General features: G+C 50.6%; 1 protein-coding gene across 1 annotated transcript in view; it reads left to right on the forward strand.

The window, feature by feature from the left end:
• The window catches only part of LOC136296100 (hydrocephalus-inducing protein homolog), a 117564-nt gene that overhangs the window by 44559 nt on the left and 58761 nt on the right, over window positions 1-14244 (forward strand). Inside the window, 2 exon segments of the mRNA XM_066194923.1 lie at window positions 1578-1786; window positions 2598-2698. Coding sequence (XP_066051020.1) covers window positions 1578-1786; window positions 2598-2698 — 310 coding nt within the window.

The following is a 14244-nucleotide window of genomic DNA, read 5'->3' on the forward strand; positions in this document are numbered from 1 at the left end:
CGGCACGGGCAGGGAGGGAAGGAGGAAATCGCTGCTTTTGCAAACTACGGGCAGCAGGAGATGTGGGCACTGGCAATCGGGAGCAGGCAGAAGCGGGGACGGCGGGCAGGTTCGATCACGGTGCTGAGCCCGGCGTCAAGCGCACGACGTCCCGCAGCAGCACGCTGCCGACCTTCCCGAGCCCCGGCGGAAGGACGGAAAGGTCTGCCCCCTGCAAACCTCGGCTCCGACTTCACAACCGCCCGCGGCATCACGGCACAGCTCCCAAAGAGCCCCGGATGGAAAAGCCCACCCGCACAGCCGAGACCACCCCAAACCCCCTGTATTTCCCTTCCCAGACTGAGGCCAAAATTCACTACGAAACCTAAACTCATAACAATGAAGTTGTTGAACGTTTTAAGAAAACTAATTGCCTCTCCTGATCTGCTTCTTCGCCACCCTGCATCACCACTGAGGCACTGGTTAAGTTGCCTTTTGAATAAATGAAACAAGAAAGGCAACAGGTAGAAACGCATTCCTAAGGTCTCTTCAGCTGAAGGCAGCTGTTGTATCTTTGCTTCTTTTTAACTGTTGTTGACTGTTGTCTGCATGTGGTGACCTCAGTCTCATTTGAGGTTTTGACATCTGTGTTTGTCCCTTTTGTGCTTCTCTTGCCTCCCTGCTGTCGTCACTGCTGGAGCCGGCAGTGATTACTGTTGATGGGCACAGAGAAGCTCTGGGCTGCGCCTGCAGTTGTTTTTTTCCCCCACCTGTGTTCAAATGACTCTTGGTGAGCAGGCCTGGGGAGAAGTCTCCTCCCCACAGAGCTGGCCAGCCAGTCCACTGCAGAGCGGGTTGTGGCTGGTGTCCGGGCTCTGCAGGACATCCCCACCATGCGTGGCACTATCTCTGGCTTTCCAATATGGAAAGCAAATCTCAGAGTTAAGGTGGGGTAAACCCTTGCAGGCAGCAATCACAGTGAGTAGTATGGGTGCGATGTCCCCGCTTGTTGGGTCAAGGCTCGGGTTTGCCTCCAGCTGAGTGGGCTCTGAGCTGTCACATGCCCAGTCTGTTTGGCCCAAACCAAAAGACGCCTTAAGAATTCTGCAGAGAGAAACTGCATTAGGGTGCTTTGCATCACGTTCTAGTTCCTGATTCCATCCTCACTTTCTTCTGCTGTAGCTTCTTCTCAATGGCGACTCACTCTTTATGTATCTTGAAAAGGGTAGGAGTGTTGGCAGACTTAACAGGGAATTTTACAGTTTGAATTTTCAGAGGAAATGCTTGGTCTGGGTGCACAGTCATCAGGGAGAAATAACTGGTGCTGGTTTGGGGCAGGTGAGGGAGCTTCTCCCCATCAGAAAGAGAGAAGCTTGCAGTGTTGAGCAGGGCTAAGAGCAGGCATTTTCAAGGCTACAGTCTGGAATCAGTGTTAAAGGGAACTAAGTGACGACTAATTCCTCTTGCAGCTTCTCAGTAATCTGTAGTTCAGATAATAAAGAGCTAAACTCCAATCACGCTTTCATGCTACCAGGGTATTCCCACCGGGAGTCACGACATAACTGGTGCCTAAATGGATATTTGTGTCCTTTTCCTAGGCTTTCCCTACACCAAGACCTGTCGCCTCACTAACACCTCGCGGGTGCCGGACGATGGCACTCAGCCTGCTGTTAGCAGCTTTGAGCAAATACTCAGCGACAGTGAGCCCTCCTGGAGGGAGGGAATTCATTTTTCTGTGAAGCCACGGGAGTTTACACTGAACCCCAGCGAAAGGACCCTCCAATCCCAGGAACACCAGGATATCGAGGTATGGGAAGAGTCCAGCCACACACACTTCAGCAGCGGGTCTGAAGCTTCACGGGAGTGTGGGAGGGCTTTAGCTCTGATGCCAGCTCTGATCATCGTGTGAGCGAGGATCTGCACTGGCGTGGGGCCTCTGTGAGCTGGGTTACTCGGGACGTTCCTGAAGGAGCACTGATTTGTTTCCAAAATCACAAGCTGAAATCATGTCCCATAATGGTCAAGTACTGAAGGCATTTTGGTGTTTTTGAGAGCAATGTCTTTGATTGCAAGTGGGCAGAGGACGGACGAGGACCAAAGGTGGCTGTTAGACAGATGTCATTATATAAAGCAGTTTGCTTTTCTTCTTGGTCTCATTTCTCCTGTCCTGGGGAGTAGAATGATTTGTGTTCACTGCAGGGATCTCCAGTGAAGGCAAAAAACTCTGCGGCCATGAACTGCCCAGCACCTGCTGGCCCACGCTTTGTCTTCAGCTTCCTGCTGTAAAGCTGAACTCATTCTGTTCAAGTCAGCAGATTTCCACTGCATTTATGTCATTGTAGTCAGATGAAAATTTGCCCCTTAATTTGAACACAGTGCTGCACAGAGCTTTAGTCTAATGTTTTAATTTAGCTGACCTATGCCCTGATAGCAAGGTGTGCTTAACAAATCTGGTATTTGCCAGAAGGCTTTTGTCACTCTTAGAGACTGCTCTACACGTGGAGCGGCAGAAGAATTAAGGCAAAATCCTCCCTTTTCTTACCACAAAAACTGGAGGACATCACACGTGAGTCATGAGCTTTTGTAAAGAAGAATTTACTGCTCTTCTCTTCCACCAGGTGACCCTGTGTTCCAACACTGTGACGGAATACAACCGGAAATTGCTGGTGGACCTGGAGTGGTTTGGCAAGGGAGTGGCATCACTGATCATCAAGGCCAGGTACCAGCACTTCCCTGGCCTCCCCCAGCGCACTGCCTTGCACAGGACGTGCTGGCTGCAGCTCCCAAGGAGACGTGTTGTTTAATGACCTCATGTTCTGCCCAGCTGGACATGAGAACAGCAGTGCTTGAAAAGCAGCCTGTGGTGAAAAGCAGCCCTGCTGACAGCCCAGCGTGGTCCTGGGTCGTTTTCTAAAGGGACCAGGAATGATATCATTTATTGACCTGGTGCTTGAGGTGAAGCAAATTTCCCAAGGGCCTCCTCGCCTTCTTCCTGCAAGAGGTGGAGTTGTGCTGGGTTGCAACCAGCCCGCGTTGGCTTGGGGCACACCAAGCAGTCTGCTGAGGGTCAGGGTCTGGTTCTGTTAACGAGGGCACGTGACAGTGGGGAAGTGGCTCACAGCAAGAGAGGTGAGGGCAGGATCTTCAGAGGGGAAATCAGTCCTTGATGTGGCAGGTCAGCTCTACTTTTTCCCCTTCTCTCTGCTTCCTGTTTTGAGCTTTGATGTTCTCAGGCTTAAAGCAAAAGTTGTTCTTGCTCCAGCAGAATTCCATCCTGCTGTGCTGCTCTAGGTGTCAGTTTAATGACAAGAGGGATGCAGTTCCCTGGTGCTGTTCCCACTCCCAGGCAGAGCCATCTCGTCAGTGCCTGGGCTGCCATGTTTGAAAAGCAAGTGCAATTGGGGACAGTCAGTATTTGGACCTGTGGAGTGAAGGACCAGGGGAGTTGTAGGAACTGGGAGGGAGTGATCTCCCACTCTGTGGGGCAGGTGATGTCTCATGCCCTCCAAGGCTGGGGCAAACAGCTGAGTTCTCAGGCAGGGTAACAGCACCATGGGAGAGAAGGGAGTCCTTTTTACTGAGACACTAGAGTCGTGTGTTCCTGGAGCCTTACTGAGCACTGATCCCTGTTGGGAAGGCTCCCCCAGAGCTCATGGATCACTGGGACTGTTCCAGGAGTTCTTGCAAACCTTCTTGGGCGAAGGAGGGGCTGAGGCAGCTGTGGGACCAAGTGCTCTGCCTGGGGCACTTGGCAGCCTCTGGGTGCTGCCTCTCAGGTTTTGCCCCTCCTCGACAAGACATGTTTGAGTGGGAGGACTTTAAAGGCAATTTTTCACCGTAGGCCTGTTAAATGTGTATTTGACAGTGACAAAGGTGTTGTGCTCCATTTCACAATCTTTGGGGGTAAACGTTCTCCATTCTCTCAGTATCTCTGATTCCCTTGGGGTCATCTCTTTGCCCAAATGTTTCGTTCCTGAGCTGCAAGTGTACCCCCAAAACCGGGGGTTCCATGAGTGCGACCTGAAGGCCCCGTTCGTGAGGAAGTTCTTCATTTGGAATAACACCCACCTTCCTGGCTGCTACGGGCTTATTCCCCAGGTTTGGCATCACATCCACCTCCTCCTCTGAAATATTACTGTGGAGATTATTAGGGGGGAAGAGGGTTTGGATAAGACCTTGCCGGTTTCTATTCAGTCTTAAAGATCTGCTGAGAACAGGATCCTACCTGAATGTTAGCTTTAGGATGCAGTTTAATCTCTTGAGGAAAGGGCTTACGTTCTAGTCTTCAGGGTGTTTTCTTGTGGGAGATCTTCGAGGGTTGTGAAAAGCTGCTGCATCCACAGACACCAGTGCTTGTGCTGGCAGCCTCCTTGCAGAACCCCCTGAGAATGCTAAGCCTACAATTCTTGGATCTTGTTTGTGCCTTTTACCTTTGTCCTGGGGATTTTTAAAAATGTGTGTAAGTTGCTGTTGGGATGGATGTTAAGGAGTTTGAAGTTTCTTCAGAGGTCCCTCTGAAGCTGGATTTGATTCTGTCCCTTCTAGGAACCCGAGGAGGACTCTCCTGTGCTCTACTCCAGCCCCAGACCCTGTGGGATTCTCCAGCCTCGGAGCGCTGCAGAGATTCCAGTTACAGTTGAAATCCAAAGATTGGGCAAGCGTTGCACCAGTGTTTGTACCGGCGTGTTTGGGGATGCAAGAAACCCACTGGTGAGTGCAAGGGGAGGTGTGTGCCTTCGTGCAACTGGTCCTGGCAGGGTGCACAGTGTGCGGGGATTCTTCCGGGGAAAAGAGGCACAGGCTGCTGTGGAGAAGGACAGCAGGGACTGGTGGCATAAACAGCTCGTGCCTTATAGGTGGCAATGTCAGTGTCTGACCCAGAAGGTAGTTCATCTAAGCTGGAATTGAGGATCATTTTAATTACTCTTTAAAATGCTCTTAACTTTGGAAACATCTTTTTTAAAATGTTACCTCACAGCACAAAAGAGGATGTCAGAAGATTTCTGGGAACCTTGGGCTTTCTGTAAAAGAAAGGAAAGCTGGCATCTGAAGAGTAGTTGCAAGGATTTAAGCTTACATTAAAACATGGAAATGGTGATGCCAAATTCCCTGGATGGCACCAAACATCTGAACCTGGGCCATTGTGGCACTGCATGTAAACCAGTCAACAGGGAGGACAGGCAGTGCAGGCTGTGCCAGGGAGCCTGAAGTTTGACTGAGCACTTGCTTTCAACTATCAGATTGCTTACCTAAAGAGAAGAGTTTCTCCCCACCCGAAGAACCAGTTGTTTAACTGTCAGCCTGATCTTAACTAGAGATTTCTTGCAAAGCTTCTACCTTTGGACCAATAATTTGTAGTTTGAAAGTTTCTCTTTACTTAATCCTTTTCAATTTGGAGGTGAATACATAAGCTTTATTTTTTTCCCCCCAAAATCCCAGGAATTCAGCTGGAGAATGGTAGCTGTCCCTAAAGAAATAACTTGAGCTGGGTTGAGCTGTTTAAGCTTTTTTAGGTTTCCCTGTTTGGGTTTGATTTTTTTTTTTTACTCTTTCTTGCCTGCTTTCTGTAACAGAGAACAGAACTACAGAGCCTTGGACGGCTGTCAGCAGTCTACATAAGTCCAAGGCTGATAGAGTTCGGCAGGATCCTAGTGCTAAGGCCTAATTCACAAGCTTTTGGCCTCTTCAACGAAGGTCTCGTCGATTTAGACTTCAGGCTAGAGATTGTAAGTATCTGTGGGGCCGTTTTCCAGGGAAATTGACTGGTTGACATTACAAGCTGCCATGACGTGGTTTTTATATGCATCGGCCTGTGTGAGAGGAAGCGAGATACTCCAAGATTCCATCTGGGTGAGGCAAAAGGAACCTGGCTCTGGAGTGGTTTTAGCTGGGGCACTCCTCAGTGAAATCAGGTGCAGAGATGTTGGAGCAGAAATTCGTCTGGATTGTGTTGACGAGTTCTCCCATAATTTTATGGAAGGTCTTTAGCTGTGTGTGTCACGGTTTTTGAGCTCTGAGATCAAGAGAAACCTGTGGTCCTTTGCTCCTCGGAGAGCATGGGTTTCCCTGTGCTTTCCCTGTGCCATCTACATTTGCTTTGTGCCAAACTGCTGTTCATGGTAGAGAAGAGGGTGTGAGGTCTGTCCTCAGACTGCTGGTGGGGAGGCAATTTTCACACCTGCTGTGGGTCAGGCCAGTTGGGCTGTCCACACAAAGACATGTGTGGGGGTTGTGCACCCCCCCAGCCTGTGGTCTCTGTGCCTTTGAAGAGCATCTTTGGGGACCGGCTGCAGAGAATGGCTGTTTAATATGTGAAGGCTGCATAGGGCAGAGGAGCTGGGGCTGCTCCCCTGGCAGGGAGAGCAGGGCTGCTGCAGCCAGGAAGGGCTTGTAGGCTGGGCCTGGGGCTGGGTGGGATGTCTGCTGGAGGGGGAGATCTCTGAGGGGCTTGAGGTCTGTTCTTCTCCATGCTGGGTGTGTTGAACTTGGAGCTGGTTAAAACCTGATCCTGTGGACTTGTTTGTGTCTGTGGATAAAGCATCAGGCCATGTGGGAAAGTCCAGCCACAGCCTCCTGAGCCAAGGAGGAGGGGCATGATTTTTCCTCTTGCTGCTTTTCCTGCAGTTTGGGGGATAAATGTAACCTTAAAGTGAGGGATTTTTCCAGGACAGCTTTCTCGAACTACACAATGAAATTCTGCCTTCCACCTCTTCAGGGAGCAATGCACCTTGGCTGGGTGGGCCTGGTGTGTAAAGGATGGGCTTCACGTGCTCGTTCCAGGGCTGGACCTGCAGAGCTGTGTCTGTACAGCTGTGCTGGTGCGGGGCCTTTCCTCCCTCCTTTGGGCAGCTTCCAGCTCTCTTGGCCAATCTGTGAAGCCCATGAGAAACCAGAGGACACGAGTTCTTAGGAAGAGTGGGCCATGCCCACTGAGCACATGTCATCCAGTTTTCCCTCTGCTTCCTTCTTTCCTGCTCTGCCATAACCATTTAGAGGTGACTTTTCCAAAGCAGAAGGCCCTGGGGCACCTCTCTACAGCGGATGATCAGTGGGAAGTGAGGGCCTCGGTCCTTTAGGGGACGTTGAAAAGCATTGAGGGCCTCTTGGGAAAGGATAGTTTGTGTTGGGGTTTTGCTCAACTGGTTTTGCGGAGATATTCTTCAGGCTCTCAGCAGTGTCCTCCAGCTGTGTGGTTTCTGGAGTGGGATTTGAGCCGTCATGACTTCCTCTGGCCCTGAGCCTTTGTGAGAAGCCAGGAGAGAGAAAGCAGCTTTCCTTGGCACACACTCCAGAGAAGGACTGGGGAAGGAACACTCTCCTGAGGATAAGCGTCCCTTGGGTTGGGCAAAACTGGGTTAATTAGGTGAGAGTCTGTTAAAGGAGGGGAAAATACAGGTTGTGTAAGCTCTGCTGTTCCCCAATACTGCAGCTTAAATTTAGGGAAATTAGGCCTTTAGGATTTTTATCCTCCCCTCTTTAGTCTTCTCCTTTTCTTACACCCCATAAGAGACCAGGGTGTATGGTTTCCATCCTAAATGCACATTATGCGTGTCTTACAGGCTTGTAAACCTCACTGCTATGTTATTGAACCCAGGGAAGGAGTGATCCCCGCCAGGGGTGATGTTCATGTGACTGTCACAGCAACCCTGGATGACACTGGGGTTTTTGCTGATGCTCTCCAGCTGTTCATTGGGAACAGACTTTGGACCACCTCCACCCTCCTGGCTTTTGGCACTGGCACCACAATTGTCACAGACAAACCATTTGCCCCGGAGCTCAACTTGGGATACCAATTCAGGTAGGAGATCTCCCACTCCCACCTCTCCTTCTGTCTCAACAAGGAGCAGTTTTGCTGTAGTCCTTCAGGCACGATCTTCTTCAGTGTTCAAAGACCCTGACTCCTTCCCTGAAGGCAGAGATACCTTTAGAGACATGTGATGGCCAGTTGAGCGTTGCTAGGTACCCTCAAAAACCACTGAAAGAGAAACCAGTTGCTCAATTGCCACTGAATTGCCTTCAGTTCTAACACATCTATGTCCTCACTTGGTCAAGTAATGATCTCGCAGGCTCCCCCAGAACAAAAGGTTCCCAAAATGGCGCCTGGATGAGGCGGGCCCTCCGTGTGGCTGCGGGACCAAGGGAAGATGGCATCGCACCCTTCCCTTCCAAAATGGCACCTGCCAGGCAAGCAGGGGCCCTGGGAACAAAGAGACGGGAGGGTGACGACCCCCCTGGGAAGGCAGGAGCCCGCAGAGCAGTTCCAGAGGCAGATGGAAACTTGCTGGTTTGTGTGGGGCCTGCAGTGCCGCTGCCAACGCTTCCTCACGCTGCTCGTGGGCTCTGCTGCTGCCCTGCCTGCCCAGGACTGATGCTTGTGCGGGAGGCCAGAATGTTAGGGTGCCCTCTCAGGTGCATCACCTCTGGGTTTGACCGGCAGCCTCAGGATGGCCTAAAATATTAGCGAGGCAGCATGATCAGAGGTGTTTGAAAAGCAAAACTGTTTTAATTAAGGTGAAAATAAGAAGCCATGCAGAAAAAAGAGAAAAAGCTGTGCCGAGTGCAAGGAGGACCTTTGCACTTGCTACAACACCCCAAAAATGCCCTGAGGATCTTGGTCTATTCTCTTAAGCATGTAACAATCCAGGCCGGATTCTTGGCATCCTGCCCAATAGAAATAGGAACAGGGCTTGAGGCACAGTCTCAAAGATCCAAGGGCTGCGTCCGTCCTGGCACAAGGCCAAAAAAGGTATCAAAACCTCTGGTTTTTACCTCATGAGTGAAACAAAGAATGGAACCCAAATCCTTCCCTTAAATGGAAGCCTCCTTGCCACTGTGGGGCTGCAAACCCTACCAGGTGAGGTACACTTCTACACAGGACCTTGTTCATTTTTCCGTTGCCAGCAGAGTTTGCAAAGTTCACTTCAAAACAGTTTCTGATTGCGAAATGAAGTTTCTACAAATGACCACCAGTGCAAAACCAAAGCTTCTATGAACGAGAGAGCCCCTGCTCCCCTGGTTTCCTCTCCTAGAGCAGACAGATGATTTCTAGCAGCTTGCTGGGATCGTCCAGAAACTTCCTCCGCGCTGGCTTTTAAAAATGCCTGCAATCATACCCCCGCACACAAGGGCCTCAGGTGCAGGATCTCAAAGATTCAATAACAGTTTCGGGTGCAGATTAATGCAAAATACAGTAACAGTATGAATCACCCCAGAACACACATTTTGGAGGAAAACACCAGATCCTGTTAGCCTGGCCTGGAAAATGCTACATTACCATTAGAAACATATTCCTCCTTGCAATAACGACATCAGAAGGGCAGCTTATCAGACACTGTTCCCGGTCCACATTAAGAGCTGCAAATGAAGACGGTCTCCAAGCTATTAACAGCTCAGAATCCTCATTGGGAGCAATCTGATGACCAGGACAATAGCTTCTCCCATACTATTTTCCATTCTGGTTTCTCTTCTAGCCTCCTTCCCTGTGCTCATCAGTTCAGACTAACAGATGGGGGCCACCACTTCCATCAGCTCTTCTGGAAGGTGGAATGTAACAGGCCAGCTGGGAAGGAGGGCCAGAGCACCTCAGCCCACAGTAGCCCCAAGGCCAAACGTGATTCCCAGAGGCGCAAATGTACGGCCCCCGTGTTTGGGCTGGAGCCGCTGTCAATGGACCTGAAGCCAGGAGAGTCTGTGGACTTGGTGCTGCCAGGCTTCTCCCGCAAGGCGCAGGTGAGGTCCCCACCACGGGCTGAGCTGGGGAAGCATCAGATCCCCTCCCCTGGGCTCGTTCCACAGTCCCTTGACATTTGCCTGGGGAAATGAGCCTGTTTGGCTCCCTTTGTGCAGCTCACAGTCAAAGCTCAGGGGCTGAGTCGTCTACGCTTTCTGCTGGAATCACTATCATTAGTGGCACTGGCACGGCAGGAAATGTTCTGAAACAGCCCTGGAATCAGATTGATGTAGCAGAAGCAGTAGGAGGCCTTTAGGTGCCACTTCAGGCTCCTGCTAAGCTTCATCCCGCTCTGCTCAGGTTTTCCAAAAGCAGCATGGTGCTCTGCTTTCCCTTTGGAGAACCACAGCACATCCAAAGCCATGTGCTCCTGTTTTGCAGTTTCCCAAGAGAGCTGAGAGGGAAAAAGTTGAAAAACGTCAGCAGTCGTGTTGGACTCTAAAGGGGAAAACTGAGACCATTTGAATTTCAGTCAGGGAAACATTTTCTTAAATGAGGCTTGTGCCAAGAGTGGGCTGGTGGGAAGAGACAGGAGGGAGTCAAAATCATCTGGTTTAGACTTTTTGAGAGCATTTTGGTGCTCAGGGGTTGATATCTATGTGTTGAAAATGCATGTTTGCTGTGTCTGTGTATCCCAGAGAGCAGAACTTGGCCTGCTGGCTGCAAGCGGGAATGCCCAGCAGCCCAGCTTGCCTGCACAGGCAGCAAGAACCCCTGGAGAGCCAAGGTTGGCTTTTAATACTGAAACCACACTGTGAGTCAGTGCTGGTCATGTTTTGAAATATTCCCCCCGCAGGCCCGGCCCCCCTTCCCGGGGCTAGCTCTGGAGAGGCTTTGGAGGAATATCTCCGAAGGGACAGGACAAAAGATTTCAAAAGAGGTTCTTACCCCCAGATTATTCCAAGTCGTTTATTCCTCAAAGGGGTCCAGGGGCCGAAAGAGAGAGAACAAAGAAATCCAGGGGTCTTATCTAGTCTCCTATTTTGGGAGGGTCCTGGCATTCAGCCAATTAGGTGTGGACATGTAGGGAGGAAATTCCAGAAGGGTCAAAAGGCGAGAGACCATTCCCCTAAAGAATTGCAAGGTTTCTCCAGGAGGAAAATGCCTTTGAAGCCCACAGTCAACAGGCACAACCTGTCTGTGTTTCCATCACTTTCGGGGAGGTGATTGCTGTAATCAGTTGATGATTCTTCCTTGCTGCTTTACTGGTGCTTTAAATTCTCTTTGTCATCTCCCTTTTTTAGGGATTGCTGTGTTCCTTCTTTTGCTTTTCAGGTTTGCTTTTGTTCCCAGTAAGGCCACAGTGTTTGGTCTCCTCTCTTGCTGCTCTGCCTGCATGACTGTATCCCCCAGAACTGCCCTATCCAAAGCTGACCTGCTAGAAAGGAATTTCTTCCTCCCCGCAGGAGAATGTGCTGTTATGCTTTCAGGTAGCCCATTCCCTCCGTGGAACACGACTGCATAGCTGTGTGCAGGCAGAAATCAGCAGGTTTTTGGCCCTGTTGAATATGCAGATGATTTGGTTCAGGTGCTCTTGTCTCCATCCTGCCGGTGCTGACCTGCTCGGCCCTTCCTTCCCACCAGGCACTGCCCTACTGCCCCTGGCCAAAATGCTGGAGCCAGACAGAAGGGATTCAAGTTCACCCTTGGGAATTCTGTGCCTGTACCTCCACAGCAGAAAGGGCTTTGGAAAAGGGGTCAAGGAAGGACGTCACCAGGGCATGGACAGGTCTCCTCTTGTCCTGTTTCCTCAAGTGGCAAAATCATGGTTCCATGTCTTTCCTGCAGAATCTTCAGGGGGTGCAGGTCTCCATGGAGAGCTCACCTTACTTCCAGCTGGCGGGCCCCAGTGATGCATGCCGTGCCGTGCCAGGAGGCGCCATTACCGATGTGCACGTCCACTTCACTCCTGACGAGAACAAGGTGAGACTGGAGGAGCCAAAACACAGAATTATCTCCAAAGCCATTGTTGTCCCTGCACTCTGGGTACAGCCCATGCTGTGAGCTTGGCTCCAGGCCGTGGGCAGGCAGCCTGCAGCCAGTCCCAGCTTGGCATGTGCTGTCAGGCCCTGCACCCAGGCCTGACAGGCCCTGCTTCCCCTCGCTGCACATTCCTCTGAGCATTCCCAAGGGAAGAAAGATGCCCAGGGAACAGTAGGCAAACGGTAGAGGGGTGTTGATAGATGTCTGGCCATCTCTAGGTATAGTGGAAGGGGTTTCATTATTCTGCAAAGTACTAGAGGAACAAAGAGGTCAGAGAGCTTTCCGCCTTCCTGACGGGCAACAGCTTCCCTGCCTCACCCGGGGCTGGAGCAAGGACGGTTCTTTTTCACACCCTCTGTTCTCCAGCCTTGCGGCTGTGCTGTCCCAGAGCACAGCTGACCATGATACGGCTGCAAGGCCAGGGCAGAGGATGTGCTGTGCCCGTGGGCCCAGCCTGGCACAGGCACACTGAGCTCTAGGTGCCCTTAGTCAGCAGGAGCTTGGTGAGCTGCAGGGGACTTGGACACCTGCCTGAAAGAGCTCGTGTAGGGCAGGTACAGCCTGCAGGCAGGCAGACCTGTGGGCCCAGAGCCGGTGGCAGCGACACTGCTGCGGCTCTGTCTTCATGCCTGTCACTGTGGCTGCTCTGTCAGCTGGCGCCCATTCCATGCCAATTGTGCTTTTGCGTGCAAGTTTGAACACCAGTGCCGAGGCCCTGGCAAGTCTGCTCTCAGCGCTGTGATCTGGAGGCTCGTTCATACAGAGGGGTTTAGGACATGGCATGGAAGGGAGGAAGCCTTGCAGGGAAACAAAGAGAGGCTCTTTGCAACAGCATCCTGCTACCTCTTAGCACTGTTCTTCTCGTGACTTGGTTGGAGAGGCAAAGTTAGAGGGGAGTTCTGAGCAAACAGATATTTCTACACCAGGCCAGAGGTCCAGGATCTCTTTGGGTGCAGCTGTTCTCTCAGTTTCCTTTTGCTGCTTAGATTCAGTTTAACACTTTGTCCTATTCTCAATCAGTGGGAATATAGTAACCTAAGGAGGAATGTCCTGTGTTCCCTAGCTCCATGTTCCTTAGAAGGGACTTAGGAATTATTTAACATCATTAAAATTGAGAGTAAAAATTATGGTGGCCCTGGGCACTTGTCTGTATGACCCAAGTGACACAAGAGCTTAATGCCACTGAGATAGGTTTTGCAAAGTGCACTGCTGCCTTTAAAATGTGAGATATTAGTAGAACTTATTGTTCATTTGGGGGTGGAATAGGTAAATTGATACCCTTGAAGGGATATAGGAAATGGCTTTTCTTCTGCCATGGAGATGGCACCAAATGACCTGTGCTGAGACAGTTTCTTTTCCTGCAGGTTTATTCCCATGAGCTCGTCTGCGTCAGTGGAGAGGAAAGGATAGTTGTGCCAATTCGGGCCATCCCTGCCCGAGCTATCCTGGACTTCCCAGACGAGCTGGACTTCTCAAAGTGTCCGGTCAAGGGCAGCACCCGCAAGAGTCTGCTGATTCAGAATTGTGGTAGTGTGGCAGCTCATTACCAGCTGAGCACCGAGAGGTGAGGCAGCTCATCTGTCCTTGTGCAAAACACCTTTGGGGGATAACAGAGTTGGGAAAGAACAACAGAAGGAACCAGAGCATGGGAGCTGCTGCCCTGCATCGCTGGCTGGAAATGGGCAGGATGGATGGCATCTGCTCTTGCTTTCAGTGTTCTTAGCAGGATGCAGCCTTTGAGCTTTCTCTGCCCCAGATTTCCTGGGGGGTGCTGGAACATGTTCGTTGCTGGCTTGCGCCCTCCTGAGCACAAGCAGCTTCTGAAATGGGTACTCACCACTGTCAGCCAAACAGACCCATTCTCTGGGAGGACACAGGCACATGGCTTTCCAGTGGTGCCTGCATCAGATGCCCAACATGAGCTGTGTTGCAGGCAGCCGGTGCAGTTCCTGTTACTTAAAGCTGATCTGATTTCCCTTGTCAGCTGAGGGCATCAGTCCCCTCTTCTGTTCCACGATGAACCTTTGAAAGCCGGTTTAAAATTTCAAACACGTGCTTTAAATCTCTGAATAAGGTCGTCCCCCCTTTCATTGAGATCTCATTTTACATATTCTGAAGTTCCTGTGTTTCTGCTGTTTTTTCATTTTGGTTTGTGTTAAATGTTTGCCAAAAGATCATGAATTCTTCATTGGGAACTTTCATAAATGTCAAGCTCCTCCAAGGCCTATCAATACACCACATGCCCATAGGCATAGGCACAGGTGTATTAGAAACATGAGACATTTAGTGACTATGTGAAAAGCAATTGGGCTGATTTAGAAGATAAAAGTATAGAATAACTTTCTCTAGAGGGGACCTCTGGAAATTGTCCGAGCAAATACGCTGCTCAAAGCAAGACCAGTGTCCGGGGATTGCAAGGGGCCATTGGGAGATCTGGAGTTGTCTTTAGATGCCATACAAGGAAACAAACATACAAATGGACTAGTTAAAAAGCCGAAGAAGACCTATTAAAACCCCTCCATGACCTTATCTTTTCTGCCTGTCGGGTGCAG

Source organism: Chamaea fasciata, unplaced genomic scaffold, assembly GCF_029207755.1.
Source record: "Chamaea fasciata isolate MVZ Bird 193981 ecotype frontalis unplaced genomic scaffold, bChaFas1.0.hap1 SCAF_12, whole genome shotgun sequence".
In the NCBI taxonomy this organism is placed as follows: Eukaryota; Metazoa; Chordata; class Aves; order Passeriformes; family Sylviidae; genus Chamaea; species Chamaea fasciata.